At 37.7% G+C, this 26,551-nt stretch overlaps 1 protein-coding gene across 1 annotated transcript in view; it reads right to left on the reverse strand.

Annotated features, from left to right (window-relative positions):
* The window catches only part of LOC126249332 (Down syndrome cell adhesion molecule-like protein Dscam2), a 562,422-nt gene that overhangs the window by 288,580 nt on the left and 247,291 nt on the right, over positions 1-26,551 (reverse strand). The window contains exon 9 of the mRNA XM_049950988.1: positions 21,958-22,251. Within this exon, the coding sequence (XP_049806945.1) occupies positions 21,958-22,251 (294 nt within the window). The remainder of the gene's footprint in view (positions 1-21,957; positions 22,252-26,551) is intronic.

The raw sequence follows: 26,551 nt of genomic DNA on the forward strand, positions 1-26,551 counted from the left end.
TACCCTCGATATGTTGGCAAAAATACATGTTTAATTCTGAAGGTCTGCATAAAACATCATCCAAAATTGTGCTAAATGCATTCTCTGAAAATTATTTCAAGCAGTTAGTTCATGAGCCCACGCAAATAGTAAATGGTTGTGAAAACACACTTGGCTTCTTAGCAACAAATAATCATGACTTAATAAGAAGCATCAAAATGTATACAAGGATTAGTGAACACAGGGTTGTTGTAGCAATATTGATTATTGTAACCCCCAAATCCTCCAAAAATAAATGAAAAATATACCTATTCAAAAAAGCAGATAAAATAATTCACTTGACACCTTCCTGAGGGACAATCTCCACCTCTTCCAAATTAATGATATGAATGGAGACCAGATGTGGCTTGAATTCAGATAAATAGTTTCAGCAGCAATTGAGAGATTTATACCAAATAAATTAACAAACAATGGAGCTGATCCTCCTTGGTACACAAAACGGGTCAGAACACTGTTGCAGAGACAATGAAACAAACATGACAAATTTAAACAGACACAAAATCCCCAAGATTGGTGACCTTTTACAGTAGCTCAAAATTTAGCGTGGACTTCAATGCAAGGTGCTTATAACAGTTTCCACAATGAAACTTTGTCTCAAAACCTGACAGAAAATCAAGAGATTCTGGTCATATGTGAAGTATGTTAGCGGCAAGAAACAATCAATGCCTTCTCTGCACAATAGCAATGGAGATACTATCGAAGACAGTGCTGCCAAAGCAGAGTTACTAAACACAGCCTTCCAAAATGCCTTCGCAAAAGAAGATGAAGCAAATATTCCAGAATTCGAATCAATAACAGCTGCCAACATGAGAAAAGTAGAAGTAAGTATTCTCGGAGTAGTGAAGCAACTTAAATCACTTCATAAAAGCAAGTCTTCTGGTCCAGACTGTATACCAGTTAGGTTCCTTTCAGAGTATGCTGATGCATTAGCTCCATACTTGACAATCATATACAACCATTTGCTTGACGAATGATCTGTACCCAAATTACTGGAAAGTTGCACAGATCACACCAATATTCAAGAAAGATAGTAGGAGTAATCCACTTAATTACAGGCCAATATCATTAACGTCGATATGCAGCAGGATTCTGGAACATATATTGTGTTTGAACAATATGAATTACATCAATGAAAATGGTCTATTGACACACATTCAACATGGGTTTAGAAAACATCGTTCTTGTGAAACACAACTGGCTCTTTATTCACATGAAGTGTTGAGTGCTATCGACAAGGGATTTCACATTGATGTCATATTTCTGGATTTCCAGAAGGCTTTTGACACTGTACCAGACAAGCAGCTTATAGTGAAATTGCTTGCTTATGGAATATCATCTCAGTTATGTGACTGGATTTGTGACTTCCTGTCAGAGAGGTCACAGTTCATAGTAATTGATGTAAAATTATCGAGTAAAACAGATGTGATTTGTGATGTTCCCCAAGGTAGTGTTATAGGCCCTTTGCTGTTCATGATTTATATAAACAATTTGGGAGAAAATCTTAGCAACCATCTTTGGTTGTTTGCAGATGACGCTGTCGTTTATCGACTAATAAAGTCATCAGAAGATCAAAACAAACTCAAAACAATTTAGAAAAGATATCTTAATGGTGCGAAAATTTGCAGTTGACCCTAAATAACTAAAAGTGTGAGGTCATCCACATGAATGCTAAAAGGCTTTCGTTATACTTCTGTTACACGATAAACCAATCAAATATAAAGGCCTTAAATACAACTAAATATCTAGGAATTACAATTATGAACAACTAAAATTGGAAAGAACACATAGAAAATGTTGTGGGGAAGGCTAACCAAAGACTGTGTTTTATTGGCAGGACACTTAGAAAATGTAACAGATCTACTATGGAGACTGTCTACACCATGCTTGTCTGTAATCTTTTAGAATACTACTGCACGGTGTGGGATCCTTACCAGATAGGACTGACAGAGTACATCGAAAAAGTTCAAAGAAGGGCAGCACGTTTTGTATTATCGCGAAATATGGGAGAGAGTGTCACTGAAATGATACAGGATTTGGGCTGGACATCATTAAGAGAAAGATGTTTTTTGTTGTGACAGAATCTTCTCACAAAATTCCAATCACCAACTTTCTCCTCCGAATGTGAAAATATTTTGTTGACACTGACCTACATAGGGAGAAATGATCACCACAATAAAATAAGGAAAATCAGAGCTCGTATGGAAAGATATAGATGCTTGTTCTTTCCACACACTATATGAGATTGGAATAATAGAGAATTGTGCAAGTGGTTCAATGAACCCTCTGCCAGGCACATAAAATGTGATTTGCAGAGTACCCATGTAGATGTAGATGTAGATTATATATGTTGAGTTTTGCTGTTGCTTTTAAAAGAGAAAGTGCTTTATTTGTATTAGTCATGTAAATGAAAAAGTAGTAATAAATTGCTAAAAGATGCTGAAAACACATTGAGGTAACATGAGTGATGCTGTAGCTGCCCTGATGAAGTAGGTATCAAAATTACAGAAATCGTATAATGAAGAGTTAAGTAAGCAACTAGAAGCTTTACAAGCCACGCAACACTCACAGTCATGTTCAGATGGGGTTAAGGCTGTAGTAAATGTACCCTCCTACACTATAGATCATTCAGCGGCTAATCTAATAGCGCCCTTCTTCAGTAAAACAACAGAGGACATGACAGTATTCATAAATGATGTTTTAGCCACAGCTAAACTGAGTAATCGGTCAGGTGAAACAGCTGTGTTGATGGCCAATCTATGTCTAATAGGTGAGGCTAAAACTTATGTGATGTGTCACAAGATACTTAGGAAAGTGAAAAATTTGATGATGATGATGATGATGATTGGTTTGTGGGGTGCTCAACTGTGCAGTCATCATCGCCCCTACAAAGTCCCCAATCTGTACACAGTCCAGTCGAGCTACTTGCACAAATGATGATGAAATGATGAGGACAACACACAATTCGAACAATTAGCAGAGGGCTTGCAACAAAGGTACCATAAACAGAACAGTACTAAATATTTCAGAGAGATGTTGAGTAGGTTAGTGCAGAAAGCCAATTGAGGTAACATGAGTTGAAGCTTTCTCTGACAGAATTCAAAAAGTGAATGCATAAGCATACGAGTTGACACAAAATCCAGAAGCAGATCAAGTCATACTCATGGAAGTGGAAAATAGGGTTCCAGACATCCTTCTATGGGGAGTCCTTGTGGAATTTTCACAGAGCTCATATGGAAAATCCTGATGATTTAGTTTTAGTGCTTTGCATTGCTATGCACTTGCAGGAAACTGACTTTACTACAAAAATATGCAATGATTGACAGATCTTTGTTTCTGAACAAGAACATTATTGGTGTGGAAAGAAGGGACATTTGAAGGCACAATGTTGCTGCTCATAGTGTTATAGTTGTGTACATTTTGGTCACAAGGTAAATGAATGTAGAAGGAAGGAAAAAAGTAAATGAAATAAACACAAGCAGGTATTAAATGTAAATGGGAATGCCTGTTCCATTAGGAAACATCCCCAGTAAATCACAGTAGTGCAGACTGGTACACAGAGATGGACTGCTGCTTGATGGGTTTAGTACAGGGCAGGGAACATAAAGTTCTGGCCAATACTGGTGCTCATGTGTCTGTCATTAGTCTGAAGCTTGTGGGCAAGAGGTTATGTAGAATCAGAAATAATGATGTGGAGTCATGGGGGACAACACAGCTCGATTCTAAATTAGGAAGTATAGGGTTTTGTGAGCACATGGAAGTATTGCCACCTGTGGGACATGGATATTTCATGATTTTCAGAATTGACTTCCTAGATAGGCAACATGGCAAAATTGATCTTTGGCAGCATACAGTTGAACTTAGTGGAAATTTATTTCCAATGGGTGCAGATGCTGCCAGTGTTTCTACATTGCAAGGTACAGCAATCACAAAGGTGTCACCAACTGAAATTTGAGAATGTGCATTAAGGATAAGTTTGCATGACAAAGTACCAGCAGATGCAGAGACATTGATTTGGCTAACGATGGATATCAACATACCACAATGAGTATTGTGTATGCTTGACCCATTGCAGTACAATCAAGCATTAGATGAGAAGTGTTATTTTATACATGGTAGTGTAGTGTGGATAAGCAAAGTAAATGGTAAATTATTGGTTTTGGTAAGCCTGGATAATTTTGGATGGAAGATGTGAGTACCCCTAAAGGATAAATAGTAGCAAATTCAGAGGTAATTGATGAGGATGATATTGACAGATCAACAGATGAGCAAAGCCTCAAGTAAACCATCAATGCATCTGCTCTATGTGCTGAAATTTGTCACTTGAAAGATTGTGAATGGGAAGCCATGGAAACATTATCGTTCAAATACTCAGACCCGTTCAACTCAGATTGTTCACTGCCAGCAACACCCATAACACAACACTGCATTCCAGAAATGATAATACACCAGTCTATAAGAAATTATACATATTTGGCCAGAAATGCACAAAGAAGGAAGGAGATTACAGCAAAGCTAGTTGCAGGTGAGTGTGGTTCATAAGCATTACAAAATACAGCACAGTCATCACGTATTGTGAGGTGAGCCAGCCAGGTAATGTGTGGAAATTGCTGACACAGCAGCACCTAAGTGGAAGGTGGAAGCCTTTCCACACCAGCAACTCTGGAAGTGTTTAATGTATATGCTGCAAGGCATAGCAAAGCCCAAGCAAACACAGCCCATGATCATATAAATACCCAGCCACTTTTGCACTGAAATATTCTTTTATTAGTACCGCAGTACTACCTCCATGGGGCTGAGACCCTTGGGGCACCATTCAGAATGATGTACAAGGTCCACAGTTTGACCTCGGACCAGGTCAGCCTGCCCTAAGACAAAAGGCACAGAGAAATCGCAGGACCCACTGCATCCTGGGACATAGCATGCCACAGGGCTCCTGTGCCAGGTCATGGCTGCTCCAGCGCTGGAGACATCAGCCATGCCTCAGCTGTGGAGATGGAGGACGCCGTTGACAGAAGCAGTGGTGTTATGCCACTGCTCAATTATGCCATGCTCTGTCAGCATTGTGGGACAGCACACATACACACACAAAGGAGGTAACTGCATGCATCAGCCACTCTGCTGCTGTTTTACATGTATCCCACTGGAGAGTTGCAATAAAGGAATTTGAAAGCACAAAACAAATCTACTGCATCCTGCCCTGTGGGTATATGGATAGGTAGTGCCAAAAGTCCAAATGTTTAATGATTAGATGTAAGATCTAACTTAATATATATTATTTTGTCTGTCTTGTAAGTACTGGTGTTTCAAAACAAGTGCCAGGAAGAACAAGGCTTCTGCTCAGTCAGGGACACAAGGTGTGTCAGGACTGGAGGCAGTTCACATATTACTGGAAAAGGTAGCACAGTTGACAGAAAACAGTGTGGAGTTATGTGGTCTACGGAGGCTGTCAAGGGAGCTAGAATGTTTGAGGAATTTAAGAATGGGTTAGTTCAGAGATGTATGGAGTAGAATAGTACCAGACATTTTAGAGAACAATTGGGCATGGTAATGAAGAAGCATGCAGAGTCAGTGGAAGAATTTGCAAACAGAGTAAGAAAGAGTTGGGCTGGAATACTGTGGTAAATGAGGTGATTTTACGAGAGGTGGAGCAGAGGGCATCTGACACATTTTTAAGAGGATTACCTTCAGAGATGTTGTGATGAGTGTGGAGAGGGGGTCTGACTGATTTGTGCAGAGCTGTCAGAATGACAATAGAATCTGAAAAAACTGACATGCCAGCCAGAGTGCAGGTTAGATGAACAGTGTTCTCCACGAATATAATATGTTACATGTGTGGGAAAATGGGGCAGGTGAGCAGGCAATGTCACCAGCCTCTGGACAAAGGCAGTAGAGGCAGGGGTCACAGTAGTTTCAGAGGCAGGAGACCAGGAAGAATCAGGTATTAAATGCCAAAGGGAGCCTGGCATCCACCTATGGTCATTCCCAGTAAGATTAGATGCTACAGAGTCATATGCAGAGGTGGATTCTGTGGTCAGAGGAATAGCTGAAGAAAGGAATTGCAGGACACTGTTGGACATAGGGGCACATATGCCAGTTCCCAGTGGTGATCTGATGGAACATATACAATGGAACCCATCAAAATATAGGTTACATGAAGTGGGTGATAAAGATTCACACTGTTGTGATCAGTGGACATAGATTTTTTACCGGGTACAGATAAGTACAAGCAATGTGTAGAGACTGTGCCACTTGTGAGTGAGTGCTATGACATGATTCTGGGATTGTATTTCTTGTATAAATGTTGTTCGAAAATTGATGGTTGGAAAATGGCATCATCATTTGACATGTTCAAATCCAAGAACAAGGAGACAGGAGTATTGGTTAAGGAGTTTGCAAAGGTGATAAGAGAAATTTGGAACATGGTGCACAGGGCAAATACATGGGCACTGGAAAAGTAAGAGGAGGTAATGAGCCATAGAGCAAGAATGCTACAACAGAAGGTTGGCAAATGGGTGATGTTATCAATTTCATACACTCCAAAGTGGAAGACAAAGAAATTTGAAGTGTCAAGGGCAATATCAAGTTGCGGAAAGTACGACACCAGTGAATACTAACACTCATTTGCCAACAAGAACAACAATTGTACACATTGAACGTTTGAAACCTTTTCAAGTGAGTACAGAGGTTATCCCTGGAACTAGAGGGGCACCCAGAAAGGAAAACTGGAAAAGAATGTGCAGGGGAGCAAATGAGAGGTTGTAGGTGAAGCAGAAATGGGAAATAAATATGGGTTAAGACCTAGGAGACAAGAACAAGTGAATGTTTTTTGTATGTTAGATATAGGTGTAGAATAATATTTAGTACAAGTGAAATGAGCTGCTGCAGGGCAGTAGAAAACTTCAGGGGGAGGAAAGGATAATACGTATCCCTGTCCTCAGGTGAGATACGACAGCGGACAAGGTTATATGGGTTATAACCAGATTACTGGTCACTGGAGTGGAGGCATTACAGAACCGGCAATGGGAGCACAGGTGGTATTTAATGCATGTGAGATATGGAATGAGGTAAGATGGCTAGAAGAAGCCTTTGATAATTTTTGACTGTGAGCAGAGAATCATGGGATACTTAAAGGGGTTGCTGGGGTGTGTAGGAGAGTACATGGGAATTAGGAGAAATTAAGGGATGAGATGACACAGGTTCTGGGGATTGTATCACATATGGAAAGGAGGAGAGGCTGGATGTATGTGGGAGCCCGATTTATGAAAACTCCGTTTGAGACAGCTGACGAGGCGGACATTAGGAGACTGAATGACACAATAGAAGTAATAAAACAATGGTTGAAAGGAAACAGGGCAGAAAGTGAATGGCACACCATTAAAAATGTGACTTTGGAGAAAGATATGTTGAACAATACTTGATTACTAGGCCAGCTGACTGGGGAAGTGATGAGCTGTGCCAAAATTTGGGAAGAATCAGTGAATCAGAACATTAAGCAGTTGCAAACTGAAGTAGACATACTGGACAAGGAAGGAGTGGTAACAGTATGGTTGCGGTCCTCGGAAGACAGCATGAGAGAAGCACAAAGAGAGGTAGCAGAGCTATGGGAAGCTATGCAGCAAGGCATTAGTCGTGCCTCAGTTGCCACTGCCTCAGCCACTGAGCCCGGAGGACATTACTGATGGAAGCAGTCATGTTACGCCAATTCTTGGTCATGCCAAGTTCTGTCAGTATTGCAGGGCATCGTGCACACACACTAAGAAGACAACTGGGTGCCTCAGTCACATTGCCACTGTTTGAAATGTATCTCGGTGGACAGCTGGAATAAAGAAATTTGAAAGCACAAAACTAATCTACTGACTCCAGTGCTATTTCATGAAATAGCAAAGCACCTACAACTGCCAGTAGATGAATTTATAGGTCAACATGTAGCTGGAGGCATTATTGAATGTAGTGATAGTCCCTTGGCAGGTAATACTGTCATTGTGCTAAAAAAGTCATTAGATGGGACCAGGAAGTGAAGATTCTACTGTGACTACCGTTTTTTAAATGCACACATTATAACAGATGTAAATCCAGTCTTAAACATCACTAAAGCATTAGAGAACTTGGGACAATGCAAATATTTCTCAACAATGGCTGCTAGAAGTGGTTACCACCAACCTGAAGTATGTCCAGGAGACAGGCCTAAAACAGCATTCACTGTACCATCTGGCCATTATCAATATCACAGGATGCCATCTGGATTTAAAAGTGCTTTTGTTATATTCCAATGTTTGGGAATGGAGTACTTCACAGGTTGGAACCAAAGATCTGTATGGTGTATCTTGATTATATAATGGTTTATTCAAGAAATTTAGAACACCATATTAAACACTTTGATAAAGTGTTCTGCAGACTGAGAACAGCATATCTCACGCCTAGCATAGGGAAGTGTTATTTTGCTCAAACAAAAGTTAATTACCTTGGTCATGTTATCAGTCAAGAGAGATGAGGGTGGATCCTTGTCTCATGTTAGCTAAGCTTGATTTTGCAACACCACAGAGAACAAAACAGTTGCAGTCATTTCTTAGTTTATATAGCTATTATCATAAATATGTAAAGGGACTTGCTGAAACTGCACAACCATTGGCTTGGTTACTTCAGAATGGAGTTAAGTTTCAATGGACAGCATAATGTCAGGAACCATTTCAGAAATTGAAGGAAAAACTTATATCAGATCCTGTATTAGTATCCCCTGATAACAAGAGGGGATTCATACTTTCCTATGACGCTAGTAAAAGTGTTTTAGGCTGTATTCGGAGTCAGGATTACAACAGAAATGAATGCACAGTGGCATGTGTGGCTAGACATGTTGACAGTAATACATGGAATTTCTTATTTTTGTTGTTATTTGTGTTGTCAGAAATTTGAAGTGATAATTGATCATGCATTCTTGAAGTTGTTGTTTGGGCTAAAAGACCCTTTGAGTCAGCTAACAAGATGGGCACTCAAACTAAGAGAGTTTGATTATGAAGTGGTTCACAAGCCAGGAGTAAATCATACAAACACAGAAACTCTAAGTAGAAAAGTAACAGCATTACAAGCATTAGGTAGGACCAAACCAAAATGGAAAAAGGCACAGACAGCAAACAGTAAGTGCCAAATATTTAAAACATAATCTCAGTTCATAACACATGTGGGTGTAATGTGGAGATCTACAAATTGTGGTCCAAGCACTGTGGTTCCTACAGCACTCAGAATGGAAGTGTTATGACAATCATATGACCATGTATTATCAGGTCATGGAGGTAGAAGGGCAACTGATAAACAAGTTACAGAATTTTTTTGTGGAAGAACAGTGTAGTGATGTAGAGCAGTTATCAAAAACTGTATTCTGTGTGCTAAATGAGCACATTTAAGTCATTAGAAAATACAGTTACAGAGATTACCAGAAGCTGGAAAACAGTTTCAGTGGTAGGAGTTGATGTGTTAGGACCTTTAAATAGCATTCCAGCTGGTAACATATATGTACTCATGATGACAGGTCATTTTTCAAGATATCTAGTAATGACTGCAGTTCCAGATCATAAAGCTAGTACCATCATACAGGCAATGGCAAACACCTGCTTACTACAGTTTGGTGTACAAGAGAGCACAATCATGGACCAAGAGACTAACCTTGTGTCTGATTTAATGAAACAGCTATGCCCTTTACTGTGAATCAAGAAGTTATGTACCAATCCATTCCATCTGCAAACAAATGAACAAACAGATAAAGTTCACTGCACAATATCTAAAATGCTAAGCCATTACATAAATAACTATGTAACATATTAACTGGGATAGCTATTTAAGTTTTGTAGTCAGTGTGCATAGTTCAAAAGTTCACACAGGAACAGGTCTTTCACCATGTGAGGTAGTGTATTGGCAGAAAATGCCATCACCTTTTGATGTGATTCATCCAAAATTAGGCACACAAGGTGAACTGGTAAAACAATTTGTTGAGCAGTTAAGAAAAGTCTGGCAAAGCGTAAATTGTGTCAACACTAAAGCTTTGGAAAATCAAGAATGTGCTGGACAATGTGCAAGTAAACTACTGCAACACAGGATAGGGCATTGGATACTGCTAGCAAACCCTTACACCCAAAAGGGCAAAACAAAAAAAGTTCTTAATGAAGTGTCAGGGTCCATACCAGGTCATCAGAGTTACTTCATCAGTAATGTAAAACAACAACTATTGACTAAGACGTCTGTAGTCCATGTCATTAGAGAGAAACCATTTAAAAGAGTGACTGCCGCATCACCACAGTATCCTTTACCAGAACCAGAAAAGGAGAATTTGCCTTAGAAAGGAAAAGATACACACAATGTACCACATGAACTTGGATGTGGGGGAAAATAGGGTCAATTTACACATTTTATACTTTAGGTGTAGGTGGGTTATGATGGGCTATATGTTAGGATAATTCGGTTAACATTATTTTTCATTTGCTTATTTTTGATTCTGTAGATATATACTGATCAAAAGGACTGCGGGGATTCATGGAAATTTGTTTTTCTTAAGTATGATACCAATGATGAGGTCCAGAAGGATTATCTTGGGCATAATATTACTACACTTTTACAGTGGAGGTACAATTCGAAACCAGCCTCTGAACACTGGCATTTCTTTCTTGTGACAACCAGATGAAGCTACTCACAAATTATGAAGTGTTATTAGTCTCAGAATGAAAATAAGCTCATGTACTCACGTCCACAGCATATCTAACCAACTGTATGATATAGAGTGTTAACATTCGTCCAACCATAGGTTGTTCAGACTGGTGATCAGGCATGGGAAATGTAACAGTTTCTTGGGAAAGTGGAAGCAGTAAAGTGTAAAAGAGAAGTACTAGTCCTGCTCCCATATTTCCAGAAAATTGGGTACCATAGGTTTTACTACATATATTCACCAGAAACAGTGATTGTCAACTGCCACAGAAATGGAAAATCAACAGGGATGACAAATTTTGAATTGAAAAATAACAGATTACTAATCAACAGAACAAAGTGTGACATAGCCATAACATGACTTCATCATCCAACCACTATCACAGGAACAACAAGGATATCCTTTTCTCGAACAGTGTTGTATAGGCCAGAGGAACCATTACACATGTTACTTGTGCAGAACCTAACCTTCCTTCACAAAACCTTGGATTACAGTCAGTTACACTCTTTAGATGAACTGATACTCTCATAAAAGGGAAACATTTCAGTTGATCAGATGCTGCAACACGCAAAGCAATATGAGAAATGCAAACAAAACACAATAACCATTTGTGTGTCCACAATGAGTGATATAATGATTCTAGTACTCATTTTTGCAATTTATTTCTGCTTGAAATGCACAATATTTCACTCAAACAAACTGTTACTTCATGAAATACCCATGGAATCAATACAAACTAGTAATAAGAATTGAGAATAGGAATGTTAAGTGTATTAATAATAGGAAAACAGACTAACAAGACAATGTAAGTTACATAAATAAGTTAACAAAGACTAAGAGCCTTATGATTCAGCTCAAGAAGCAACCAAGGGATTGAGTTTAGTGTAATATTAAACTGTAAATTGAAATTATGTACTAACTAGTTAATTCTTTCTTTAAAAAGTGAAGAATGTTATGCGACAGAATTGAAAAGTGGAATAAATTAAAATTTTTCTTAAGTTCATGCTAGCACAGCCACCAGCAACACCAGGCAGAGGTGGTGACATACCTACACAGCAGAAAGAAACCATTAGAACTGTAAGTTGTCATGAAAACAAGCAGAGGTTCAAATGGTTCAAATGGCTCTGAGCATTATGGGACTTAACTTCTGAGGTCATCAGTCCCCTAGAACTTAGAACTACTTAAACCGAACTAACCTAAGGACATCACACACATCCATGCCCGAGGCAGGATTTGAACCTGCGACCGTAGCGGTCGCGCGGTTCCAGACTGTAGCGCCTAGAACCGCTCGGCCACTCTGGCCGGCAACAAGCAGAGGTTGCTACATTGGAACCAACAGCTAGGCACAAGTTAGACGTTCAGCACAATGTCCACTGAGGGAGCAACAAGCAACAAGCAAGAATACCAATCAGAGACTTGACAGAGCAGTTAGGAGCCTGTAACAAATGGTTAAGCAGACACTGTGGAACATGGGCTGCTAACAACTAGTAAAGAAGTGAGTCTCATTGAGTCACAATGAACAGAGCTTCACATCATATCCTTCTGCCATTCCCCATAAATATCCAGTTCTCCAGTTCTGAATTCAGCTGGTTATTCAAATTGAAGGCATTCATACCAAAGCATTCTATTTAATGATTAAATATACACACAAAATTCAAGCTTTCGCAACAAACTGTTGCCTCATCAGGAAAGAGGGAAGGAGAGGGAAAGACGAAAGGATGTGGGTTTTAAGGGAGAGGGTAAGGAGTCATTCCAATCCCAGGAGCGGAAAGACTTACCTTAGGGGGAAAAAAGGAAAAAAGGAGGAAAAAAGGACAGGTATACACTGGCACACACACACATATCCATCCACACATACAGACACAAGCAGACATATTTATGTCTGCTTGTGTCTGTATGTGTGGATGGATATGTGTGTGTGTGCCAGTGTATACCTGTCCTTTTTTCCTCCTTTTTTCCTTTTTTCCCCCTAAGGTAAGTCTTTCCGCTCCTGGGATTGGAATGACTCCTTACCCTCTCCCTTAAAACCCACATCCTTTCGTCTTTCCCTCTCCTTCCCTCTTTCCTGATGAGGCAACAGTTTGTTGCGAAAGCTTGAATTTTGTGTGTATATTTGTGTTTGTTTGTGTGTCTATCGACCTGCCAGTGCTTTTGTTTGGTAAGTCTCATCATCTTTCTTTTTAGATATATTTTTTCCACGGGAATGTTTCCCTCTGTTATATTCATATCATTAATTTGAACCCAACAATGACGTTTGTTATTGTCACTGTTACATTTCGAAGTCTTTTCTGTCGTCTTATTTCCTCCTTCTGTTTTTGCCATGAGTTTCCCTTTGTATTCACCTTCTCCTTTTTACCGTAATCCACTATACAATTTTATCCCGCCGACATATACTCAACAATACGTAATAATACGTAACCCACTTCCAAACCATAACCAAAAAATTTTTTCTTCCGCTACTGGTCTTTAAATATGTCTGCTTGTGTCTGTATGTGTGGATGGATATGTGTGTGTGTGCCAGTGTATACCTGTCCTTTTTTCCTCCTTTTTTCCTTTTTTCCCCCTAAGGTAAGTCTTTCCGCTCCTGGGATTGGAATGACTCCTTACCCTCTCCCTTAAAACCCACATCCTTTCGTCTTTCCCTCTCCTTCCCTCTTTCCTGATGAGGCAACAGTTTGTTGCGAAAGCTTGAATTTTGTGTGTATATTTGTGTTTGTTTGTGTGTCTATCGACCTGCCAGTGCTTTTGTTTGGTAAGTCTCATCATCTTTCTTTTTAGATATATTTTTTCCACGGGAATGTTTCCCTCTGTTATATTCATATTTAATGATTAATTATGATGTGGTGACATATGTGTATTAGATGGTCCAGTGCATCTTGTGAACACACTGCTTGCTGTTGTTGAGATGACATAATCTGAGTAACCACGAAGTGTCACTCGTGGGACTTCACACTGGTTGCCTACCACATCATTGATGGGGGGACAGAGGGTCTTTCATCACCAGTACATCTCATGGTGCTTGTTGCACTAACATCATAGTCACTGTTGGGTGATAGAGCTGTCTGGTGCCTTTATTCCTGATCAACACTGTGGACACATCCAAGTAGCAAGAGCCTACCTGTCTGATGGCGCCACTGTCATCCCACTACACTGCTTCCAACAACACAGTACATACTGATGGGATATTGTGGATTATCATTATCTTCTGGAACATGATGAAGGATATTCTAACCCAGCATGGGACCATACTCTCAAACCATGGCTTTGGCTGTCAGGCTTTGGCTGAATTGCTGGAGCAGCGGCCTTGTTAACCAGAACCACTGAGCTGACAACAGGAGTCAACAGAATTCCTCTGTGTCACTGGCATGAGGTGTAAACCAAGGCTGACAAGGAGACACATAACTGTAAATCTGAATGAATAAATAACTTCCTAATCATGTTTTATCAGCACCAAAATATGCTCTGCAGGTTCCACAATACCTTCCTGACCATATAGAGGTGTCTTCACTCAGCACCCCTGTGACAGCTGTTATGGTATTGTGATCTTTTTGAAATCCATGTCGGGTTTTTGTGAGGAGATTGTTTTTAGTGATAAAGACACTAAGCTGTGCCAGTATCACTGATTCAAAAATTTATTAAATGTAGGAATCTGAGATATTGGTCTGTTGTCTGATGCTTCCTCCTCTGATCCCTTTTTTATAAATTGATCTGAGAGGGCTCCTTTTCAATGCATTAGAAAACATACCTTCTTTGATGCTACAATTAGATGAGATATGTAATTGGTTTAACCACAACATTTGAACATATTTTAATTAATGTGCTGAAAAGACCATCCCAAGCACTAAAATGTTTGTTTTTTAGCTGCAGAATTATTTTGCTTACCTCTTGTTCTTTTATTTACTCAAAATCAAAACCCTTGTCTGTTGTGTAGCAGTGTATTTGGATGTTGAGTCGATGTGTGTCAAATTATGGTAGCAGCTGGGGAGATAAAATGTTTATTAAGAATATTACAAACAATTTTATGGTCTTGTATCAGATGACTATTTCTGGGAGTTATTGCTTCACCTTCAGTGTTTGTAAGTGTTCTATAGTGTTTGTTAATGAGTTTCCAGGATAAATGGCTTACATTTGCTGACTGTACAATTACTTCACTATGGATTTGTTTCCTAAGATTTTACAGTTCTAATTTGAAACTTTGCTTAGTACTGGTATATTTTTCTTTGAAAATGTGCAACCAGATGATTTTTACAACATACAGAGGTCATGGAAATTTTGTCTAAGGTTGACTAATCTAGCTAGTGTTTTCAATTTAACTCTTCCCCCCCCCCCTCCCCCCCCCCCAACTGATTGAGAACTGTTAGGTAGGCCTCTTTCATCCTGGAGTTAGAGCAACCTGTCAATCCTTCCCAGCCTTCCAAAATCTCTCTCTCTTACTTCCCTAAAAGAACAAAAAGTTCTGAAAGCTAGGAATATATTTTTTGTGAATTTAATGTGTATATTAGTAGCTATGAAACTTTTCCTGTTGAAGGTAAGTGCAGGCCAGCCCTGCCATCTCCTCAAAATGTTACAGAATATAGATTAAAATACCCAACTATTGTAATATACTTGCTTATTTCAACATTAATATTATCTAATACTATGCTATCCATTGTAGGAATTGTATTTATTGAGAATATAGATTAAAATATCCAACTATTGTAATATACTTGCTTATTTCAACATTAATATTATCTAATACTATGCTATCCATTGTAGGAATTGTATTTATTGTGATGTTACCATAAGTTATATTATACATGTGATAAAATATCCAATAGCCCCAGGTATATTAACCTTTGCAGTACCAAGGGGGTGGGGGAGTGTACTTTGTGCCCCCCTTGTGTAAATATTTAATTTAGATTGGCATTTCATATTTAAAATTCTGATAAAAGTATTTACTGTTTTTTATTTTCTATAACAGATTTTATAAATATATAAATTTTTCAGCTAAACTTAATACATTAATTTAAGTCTAATGGTGCTCATCATAAAGTCTGCCTCCTTAGTAGTGGACATGAATGACAAACTTATAACATTTTTGCAGTGTAGGCCCTCTGGGCATTAAATTTGTCTGTTTGAGTAGCAACAATAATTCATTTTTCTTTGGTTTCTGATTGTTTCTTGTTCCCTCTTATTCAGTGATGTTTTGTCCAGTATTAGAGACAACTGTGTTTGAAAATGTACCATCGCCTTCTTATGGAGAGGGAAGTATTAGACATTTTATAACAATCTACAGCTTCCACAATTGAATTTGGTGACAGTGATGAGGTGGTGAGTGAAACTGAAGTGTGGGAGAGAAGGAAATGTGCTTTATTAAAGAAGAGTTCCTTTCTTGTGCTAGATCAGTTTAGTAGTCATTTGAAAAAATTTGTGAAAGAGGAATTTAGACAGGGAAATATAGAGATAGCTGTTATTCTAGGAGAACTTGCTTCACAATTTTAGCCTCCTGGAGTCTCAATAAATGAAATATGAGAAAAGAAAAATAAGAGAGGATTGCAACAAATGGATGATGTATGAAACCCAACATTAATTCATGCCGAAGGGTGCTTTAAAATGACCTACAATCAAACAAGTGTGTCAGTGGATAAAATAGTCATGGTCTAGAGTGGGAGAAGACATTATTGTTAAATCTTTCAAGAAGTGCAGCACAAGTAACGCTTTTGATGGCAGTAAAGACCATGTTATATATAGAGAGGATAACAATGATGATGAAGAGGTAAAAGAAAAATAAGAAGAAAAAGGTTCAGATGATATTCAGGGATTTTAAAGGTCGGTTCAGTTTTATAAACTAAGATTGATTTTAGTGTGGCAAAGTGTTACTTAATAAAGCTGTTTAAAAATTTAGGTGCATCCTGTAGTTGTAGCGTCTTACAGTCCATAGAATACTGTGATTCAGGGTGCAATATTACACCTGTATTGATTTGATATTGATTTGATCAATGATTTGTAGAGGAATCACAACTTAACTCTTGTGGGAACATTACAAGCTGATGGAAAGCATATACCTCAAGAACTCTCCCTCTTAAGAACTGAAAGATATCTCAAGAAGAGAATGATATTTCAATAAATTTGTTTTCAGTGATTCTAGTATTGGAAATATCCCAGTCACAATTGTTTCTTATATCCCCTGTGAAAACTCCCAAAAAAGGCTTCTGTTACTATCGACTTGATATTACGAAGCTGCAACTGGTTAACCTACTGACACTAATAAGAAAAAGTTATAAATCTGTATTACAATGAGATAAAGGCAGCATTGACACAATTGATCAAATGGCGAGGAAATTTTTAACAAAGAGGGCTACAAGAAGGTGGCCACTATATATTTTCTATACTCTTGGGGACATAGCAGCATCAAATGGTTATGCATTGTTTCTGATCAACTTCCCAGAGTGGAATAAGACAAAATATAATAAACGACAGCTTTTTCTCCAAGAATTGGCACTCCATCTCACAAAATCATACAGTGAAGAAAGGGCTATGAGTATTAGAGGATTCCAGAAACGTGTGGTTTCAGCCATGGGAGGTATTCTCAGTAAGGAATATCAAGCAGAATTTCACTGCAAAGGAAACTGAAGAAGGAAGGGGAAGATGTCATCATTTTCATTGTTGAAAGGCAGTCAAAAGCAGTGAAGTACAACAAAGTGAACAAAACAACAATGATCTGTAACAACTGTAAGAGATACAAATGCAGTAAATACAGCAAGAAAAATGTTATATGTTTAAAACAAGAAGACATTTCCAAAGAAAGTGACAAATAAGTGATCCCAGAAAATATGTAATGTAAACAGCTGAAATTATCCTAAAATATCTGTAACATTTTTGAATTATAATGAATTGTTCTTGAATAGCTCTGTAATGACCTTTACTACTAATGTAGAAAGCTACTGCTCAAGAGAATAAGACTGAAAAACTTAAATGATGACAAAAGTGTAAAATACTAAATATGTTTTTGTAGAGACTGCTAAAGGAAATTTACAGTTTCTGGACCTTTATCACACATCAGTAACTCTTTATACAATACTTTGTTGATAAAGGTCAATAAAAATTAAAGAAATTTGAATTATAGAAATTGTGTGGTATACACAAAGTATCCCTGCAGCCTTTGTACTCTGCATTATGAACAATACATTGGTATTGTAAGGGCTAACAACATTTTCTGTCTTCAGATTACCACAAAAATAAATAATTTATTTTTACTGCATCTTGTGCTGTAGTTAACTATATGTTACACAGTTGTTTAAATAAGACAAGCAGATTAACAGTAAGAGAAATGCAGTTATGTGTGTGTGCATCAACTAACTTATACTCTTAGTCCTAAAGGATTGGTGCAAAATCTGCAAACAAATAGAAGCTGCGCTATGATTTTAAAAACACACTACTATTTGCTTTGATAAAGTGAAGGTTGATTATTTTGTAGTTAGGCAAAAATAGGTCAACAGTGGCAAACAAGCTGCTGCTAAGCAAAGAAGGAATCATCACTGCCATATTTACTAAAAGGTCATTCATAAACAGTGCTAGTAATTCAACTACTTGGCACAGATACTTGTCTTTTTGCAATAACATAAGATCGGATGTTCAAAGACAAGCTTTCTGAAAGCAGTCTAATTTCTGTAATGTAAGTACTATGACACTATACTTATTTAGCAGATATAAAGTTAATAACAGTCATTTTCTGAGTTAGCACCAACTTTTACAGTCCTATACACTACCTTTGGCACCTGGTGAAGTATGTTCTCTTTATATTTCAGAATATCAATTCTCTTTGGTGGGGTAAAATGGAAGGATAGAAAGCTTATATGAAATTTCATCTTAATGAAAATAGATAGAACAACTCAAAGGATGGTAGAAAATACAAAGGAGGTGAAAAAAGGGAAAAAGGAAACCACTGTACTAATGGTACAGTGTAATGCAATGGTACTGTCAGGGCTGATCTTCATACCTGGTTATTTACTAAGTCTACACACTAACTGCTTCAAATTAATTTGCTTTATTATGTTTATGTGACTAAGCAGCTGGTGCTACATTTCAAGTTAGTGACTTTTTCAAATTTCATTTGGTTGATAGAAAGTATGAGCATATAAAATACAATGATATTCAAGATGTAGGTTACTATGCAAGTAAATATAATTTTCTATAACACACAGAATATTGAACACTTAGCACTAGCTCAACATAGAACCATCATCAGATATTAAAGTATTTTGTGATTCATTAAAGCATTTCACATTTGAATGAATGTGGCCATAGAAATTTTACAGGGATGTCCTGATCTTGTGGTAGTTAACATACATCATTTCACTCCCACATTTCATAGACTACCAAAAACAACAGTTTCAATCATCATGTGGGCCTTGTACCTTTCCCAGTTAGTGATAGTTATTTCATCAAATGTCTGTGATGAAAAAATGAAATTATCATATGGCATTATTGACTGGGAGACCCCCATCTGGGGTTGTTCGTCTACTTAACGCAAGTCTTTTTATTTGACGACACTTCAGAGACTAGCGCATCAATAGTGATGAAATGATGATGAGGACAAACAACACTCAGTCCATGAGTGGATAAAATCTATGACCCAGCTGGGAATCAAACCTGGACCCCCTGCATGGCTTCAGCTGCAGAGGCAGACAATGTCTGAGATAACATCCCTGCTACTGAGAGACTGTCATATATAGTTGACAAATAATTTACTAATGTCAAGTGGGGCAAAAAAAAATTTCATATCTCATACAAATCAAAGGCATATTTCCTATGAAAAAGAAAAAATTTGTCTGAAGTGTCAGTATTGTAAACCTGAATTTGTTTATGTAAACAGCATACCTGGAGTCAGGGTTAGAGATGAAAACTACAGTATTACTGATAAGTTAATAAAATATCATTTCTTGGTTAATGAATTTTTGAAAAGTAACTTTTTTCCAAACAAACAAAAATAATACAAATTCAGATCTTTTTGTTATTTTATTCATGACAACTTTATAGACATTCCATATAAACTACTTTTATGTTTTTATGGTAGACAACAATATATACGGAAAAAGTATTTAAAAGAGGGTCAGAGCAATCTCATCCCTATGAAAGGCTATATGTGAAAGAGTATTTTTCTTTTTCTGCTAACCACAACATTTCCAAAGAGAACACTTTGCTTCAGTGGAATTCATATTTATTTCAGACAATATTTCAAATGGAAAGGCCAATAATGCTAATATGTAAATACTCAAAATTAAATTAACTATTTGAAAATTTCATTAATATACTTTAGAACTTAGTGTTGCTGTACTGTTCATTAAACAAATAAATCTTGTAACTTATATAAAAAATATTCTTTGAAGTAGTCATGTACATTGTACCAATATATTTATTAGTTATCTCTAGGAACATAACCACTGTCTTGTGCAGGTAATGCAAAGAAGTTGTTGGCCTCGTATTGTGAGGTTTCAACAACTGAGGCATTAATATCTTGAAGGCTGAAAGGTAAAACAGTAGTAATAAATAAAACCACACAATAAATAGTATTGAATAATCAGTAGAAAGGAAGATGAATAAGTGAAGGACATGAACCAACTACACATGCTGATAAGCTTTAGGTTACCTGCATGGCTTGAAGAAGTAGGAGCTTTTTGTCAACCGCATGTCATCCAAGGCGGTGATAATCAAGTAACACACAGCTATCTCATTCCTCGACTGCGAAAGCAACACAAGAAGGGTGAAAAGACAGTTCAGCATGCAAGCTTTGTCTAGGTTGGGATAGGGGTGAACATGGCCTGCAGGGATCCATTGCTTCTATGCCTTTTCAGCACATTTGCCCAGCACCACTTTGCAAGTTTAAATTGGAGAACAAATAAATTATGCACTTTGAACATAAACAAAAATGTTTGAAAACAGATGAACATGAATGACTAATCACTGTAACTTATTTCTTTCATTTAGCTGGCATGATTTGGCCCTCAACAGTTTAAGAACTTAGTTCACATTACACTTCTTTCTGTGAAATTAAGAAACAAGTCTGGCAATAACACGAAACAATCTCCCATAAAAATGAGAATATGAATACATGAAAGAAGGAACCAAATTAAGAAATAAAAATGACATAAAGTGTTAAGTGGGCAAGGCAATGTTTAGCACTATGTGCATGTAGCAGGATCCCTCCATTTCATTGCTAGTTACCCGTGACCAGAAGCTGCGCCGTGTAGGTTGTGACTCGGGCTGGATTTCTCACTTCACATGTGTAGTTGCCGCTATGTCTAGAGCTAACGCTACTAATCGCCAGGACACTAGAGTAATCTTCGTAATCGCGGATCGTGAGGTCAGGGTCATCATGCAGGCCTGGGGTTGGCGGGAGAGGATGGGCATCCTTGAGCCACTCGAATGTTAGTGGTGGGTCGCCTCGCTTCACACTGCAGGTCACCCGTACTCTTTCACCAGTAGATAACTCTCCAAATGAGAATGGAGTAATAGCTGGTGGCACTGAAACACATATATACACACACACTCAAGCCAAACACAAATCTACTGACCTCAAAGGGACCCAGTGAAGAAACAGGCCAGTAAATTCTTAATTTTTACAGCTTCAACAAGTTGAATTCATGCAAAGAATGCTAAATTTGTTTGTACTGCCTATAGCATGTATGAATATGATTATTATTACTAAAATGCACCTATCACATAAGAATGTGGGATTTTCCTCATACAGAATGAAATATAAGATTCTAAACCCCTCAAGACTTAAATCAACATGTAAATTAAAATCTCATATCATGAATGAGTGCAGTATACCATGATTTTAAGCGCAATATTGTTCTGATTTCCACCATATCCACCTCCGAAGAAACTGAGCACTACAGAATTATATATATTTCTTTTCCTCCCCCTCTCTCTGTGACTGTTCCACTATTGCCTGATAATATTTTGCATTTTCTGGTTTTAATACAAACTATAATGTGTCAAATGAATAGTAACTTACTCCCTTCAAATTTATTCTTGCTTATGGCTGTAGTAATCCGTCATTTCTACAGATACAATTCTGTCCTATATATCAGCAGAAATTAGGCAGCCTAAGAACCTTTACTCCAGTACAAGCAAATTTCTATGTAACACATTGAAACAGATTTAAACACATCTAGGCAGACAATTACTGGCCAGTTTAATCATGGAACTTTGAGGCTGCCTTCAGGTGATACATACAATCATACCATTAACAGACAGAGGGGCCGAATGAGAAGCACGGGCAGCAGGGTTGCTGGCCACACAGGTGTAGTTCCCATCATGTGATTGATCTAGTTCTGCAATACTCAGCACACTAGTGAACTGGTCCAGATGGCGCACAAGTACACCCTTGATGGCAGAATTGTGCCCTATTTCAATGTCATCCTTCAACCACTGTATTTGCAGAGGAGCATCCCCCTTGCTCACGACACACTGAACACCTACCCGCTCTCCCAGGTGGACATCTGAGCGGAAGCTGAAGGGAGTGATCTTTGGTGGGACTGAAAAAAAGACAAATATTTTCAGCTATAGTTGTCTGATAAGAATTGTCATTCTTTCTGTTACCTTTTATTTCTGACATGTTGAAATTTGAATTTAATCCATGAATGAAGTGTAAGGAAACAGCATCATTCGCATGATTTTGCAAAGTTTTTGAGCCTTGATGCTTTGTCCTTTTTACATTTTCACCATCTAATTCAGTTACACTAGCACTGCAAATCAGATATATAGTTTTGGAGTAAAATTAATTTTCATCAGTGATAAAAAATCAGGTAAATGTGTAATAATCATCAAATATATAAACTGGAAAGAAAATACTTCCTTATATTAAAGTAAGTTGATGTTATTTGCTTGTATTTGCGTGTGTCTCAATTTTTTATACAAAATCTGAATAGCGAAATAGGCATAGCCACAAAACATTAGTCATTGTTTTTAATTATCACTACTGGTTAAATATCATTGTGTATGACAGTGGGAGTCAATTGAAGTGAAAGCCTGATTGAAAATTTGGTATTATTGTCAGCAAAGTGCTGTCCCTCACATGGTGGATATACAAAGAAAATTATTCACCTATGGAATAAATAAGTTGATAAGAGGCAGCATCATCATCATAGTACTGCAATCTCTACAATAATTTCATCATTTTCCTGTAATCCTGTCAGGTGTATTGATGTACTAATCAAGATAATCGTGCTTATATTTGGTAAGCTCACAAGGTGCAGTGCAGAAGGACACATGCCCCAGTGCTAGGTCACAGCTTCACATACGAATCATCCAATTTTTACAGCAAGCTCTCCAGTATATCTCTTGATAATGGCTCTGCACTACATGGTTCCCTTCTGGGCTGTAATATGGACATTGTTGCTACCTACTAACAACATTTGGCTAGTGGATGGATTTGCCTGCTGTCAAATGCAGAATTGTCTTTACTCACTGCTCAACCAACTATTGTGTTTTCAGTGAATGAACTGATTGCATATAGGTGCACCAAGATGTGGTTTGTATTCAAGTGTTTCCCAGGTGAACCTACAAACAGTGTTCTCCTGCACTGACATCTGAGTTACTCAACAAACATTCAGAAACTGACAGAAGTTTGTCAATTTGTGTATTTCCAGACAAGTCAGGAACTATTACTTTTTCTGATTTAACTGTCAATAAATTGTGCTTAATACATCCTGTGCTGTTGAAGAAGCAAAATTATAACAATTTTCTCTTCAAATATATTCCTTTGTGTCTTTATTTTCTTCACAGTGTTGCATGATTATAATATTGAGAAAAATGTTGTACACTGCAGTATACCAGTTTCTTTATATAATACATTATTTAATATTTTTATGGAGTGAATTGTTATATCCTTGTAAAAATGTCTGGAATATCAGAAGTGTTAGTTACATACTTTCTTCCATTGTCATGATGTACATCACAATATTCTTTGACTGATACTGGGATACTTGCAAAGAGCTACCTTTTTTCCTCAGCTGTAGCTGAAATCATATGGCACCAATTTGAAGCAGCTGTAAATGGTTAAAATTAATTAAATTAACAAATGCTGAAATTCTTTTTGAAATAGAATTTGAATCTCACAAGAAGAACATTATTTGCATTAAGATTATTTTGACATTGCAGAACTTGCAGGAAATGACCTCAGCAAAATATGAGAGTTTAAATATATTAGGTTCTCATTGTATCTCACAGGTTTGCACAGTGACACAGGAACACAATTATAAAGCAGACGTTTTTCTTTTACATGTGTAGTTACCTGGCATATACATAATTCATCGAAAATGAACCACCATACAGTTGTCACTAAAATTTACACTTCAGATACATAGCACCCTATTTTAAATTGACAAGGCGGAACTTTAAAAGTTTTATATACAATAAGATAATGGACACAGCCACAATCCATCAAAAATGTTCAAAAGCAGCTTTCAAAGTGTGCACATTCATTTGACAATATCCCTGCTCTACTCAACATGATTACAACTACACAAGAACTAGGACCAAGCAGTTATTCACTCTTAAATTTCCAGGGGTAGATGTGGACTCTGACCACAATTTATTGGTTCTAAACTGTGGATCAAAACTGAAGAAATTCCAAAAAGGTAGGAAATTAAGAAGATGGGACCTGATAAACTGAAAGAACCAGATAATGTTGAGAGTTTCAGAGGGAGCATTAGGGAATGATTGACAAGAACAGAGGAAAGGAAAATGGGTTGCTCTGTGAGATGAAATAGTGAAGGCAACAGAGGATCAAACAGCTAAAAAGATAAGTTGTAGTAGAAATCCTAGGGTAACACAGGATATATTACATTTTATTGATAAAAGGAGAAAATATAAAAATACAGTAAATGAAACAAGTGAAAGGGAATACAAATGTCAGAAAAATGAGATTGACAGGAAGTGCAAAATGGCTAAACAGGAATGATTAGAGGACAAATGTAAGGATTTAGAGGCATATATCCATAGAGGAAAGGTAGATATGGCCTACAGGAAAACTAAATAGGTCTCTGGGGAAAAGAAAAGCATCTGCATTAATATCAAGGGCTCAGATGGAAAACCAGTACTAAACAAAGAAGGGAAAGGTGGTAGGAGTAAATAGAGGCTTCGTACAAGGGAGATGCACTTGAGGACAGTATAATAGATATGGAAGAGGACATAGATGAAGACGAGATGGGAGATATGATACTGTGAGACGAATCTGACACAGCTTTAAAACACCTAAGCCGAAACAGGGCTCTGGGAGTAGACAATATTCTGTTGGAACTACTGATAGCCTTGGGAGAGCCAGCCATAATTAAACTCTTCCATCTCATGAGCATTATGTAGAAGACAGGTGAAACACCCTCAGGCTTAAAAAAGAATGTACTTATTCCAATCCCAAAGAAAGCACATGCTGATAGGTAGTTAAATAAGTCATGGTTGCAAAATATCAACATTAATTGCTTACAGATGAATGGAAAAACTGATGAAGCCGACCTCAGGGAAGATCAGTTTGCATTCCAGAGAAATGTAAAACATGCACTGCAATGCTGGTTCTATGACTTCTCATAGAAGATAGGTTAAGGAAAGGCAAACATACATTTATAGCATTTGTAGACTTGGAGAAAGCTTCTAACAATGTTAATTGGAATACTCTCTTTAAAATTCTGAGGGTGGCAGGGGTAAAATACGGGGAGCAAAATGCTTTTTACAATTTGTACAAAAACCAGATGGCAGTTATGAGTTGAGGATCATGAACAGAAAGTAGTGGTGGAGAAGGGAGTGAGTGTAGCGTATCCTAAATGTTATTCAATCTGTACACTGAGCAAGCAGTAAAGGAAACATAAGAAAAATTTGGTGTAGGAATTAAAGTCCACGGAGAAGAAATAAAAACTTTGAGGTTTGTCAATGACATTGTAATTCTTTCTGAGACAGCAAAGGACTTGAAAGGACAGTTTAACACAATGGGCAGGGACTTGAAAGGAGGATATAAGATGAACATCAACAAAAGCAGAACAAGGATGATGGAATGTAGTCAAATTAAATCAAGTGATGCTGAGGGATTTAGATTACGAAATGAGACACTTAAAGTAGTAGATGAGTTTTGTTATTTGTGCAGCAAAATAACTGATGATGATCAAAGTAGAGGGGATATAAAATGCAGACTAACAATGGCAAGAAATGTGTTTCTGAAGATGTGAAATTTGTTAACATCAAGTATAGATTTAGGAGTCAGGAAATCTTTTCTGAAAGTATTTATAGGGTGTGTAGCCATGTATGGAAGTGAAACATGGACAATAAACAGTTTAGACAAGAAGAGAATAGAAGCTTTTGAAATGTGGTGTGACAGAAGAATGCTGAAGATTAGATGGGTTGATCACATAACTAATGAGGAGGTACTGAATAGAATTGGGGAGCAAAGAAACTTGTGGCACAACCTCACTAGGAGAAGGGATCAGTTGGTAGGACATATTCTGATGCATCAAGGGATCACTAATTTAGTACTGGAGGCAAGTGTGTCGGAAAAGGGGGGGGGGGGGTAAAAATCACGTAGCGAGACCAAGAGATGAATACAGAAACAGATTCAGGAAGATGTAGGTTGCAGTAGTTACTCAGAGATGAAGAGGCTTGCACAGGGTAGAGTAGCATGGAGAGCTGCATCAAATCAGTCTTCAGACTGAAGACCACAACAACAACAACAGCAACATGCGTTAAGTGGTCATCAAGCAGTTTTGTCACATTTCAAGATAATGTAGTGCTGAAAGGTTTTGCTGGATACTGTCACCTGATCAATGGGTGAATATTACCTGCCAGCACATC

The sequence above is a fragment of the Schistocerca nitens genome, chromosome 3 (assembly GCF_023898315.1).
Source record: "Schistocerca nitens isolate TAMUIC-IGC-003100 chromosome 3, iqSchNite1.1, whole genome shotgun sequence".
In the NCBI taxonomy this organism is placed as follows: domain Eukaryota; kingdom Metazoa; phylum Arthropoda; class Insecta; order Orthoptera; family Acrididae; genus Schistocerca; species Schistocerca nitens.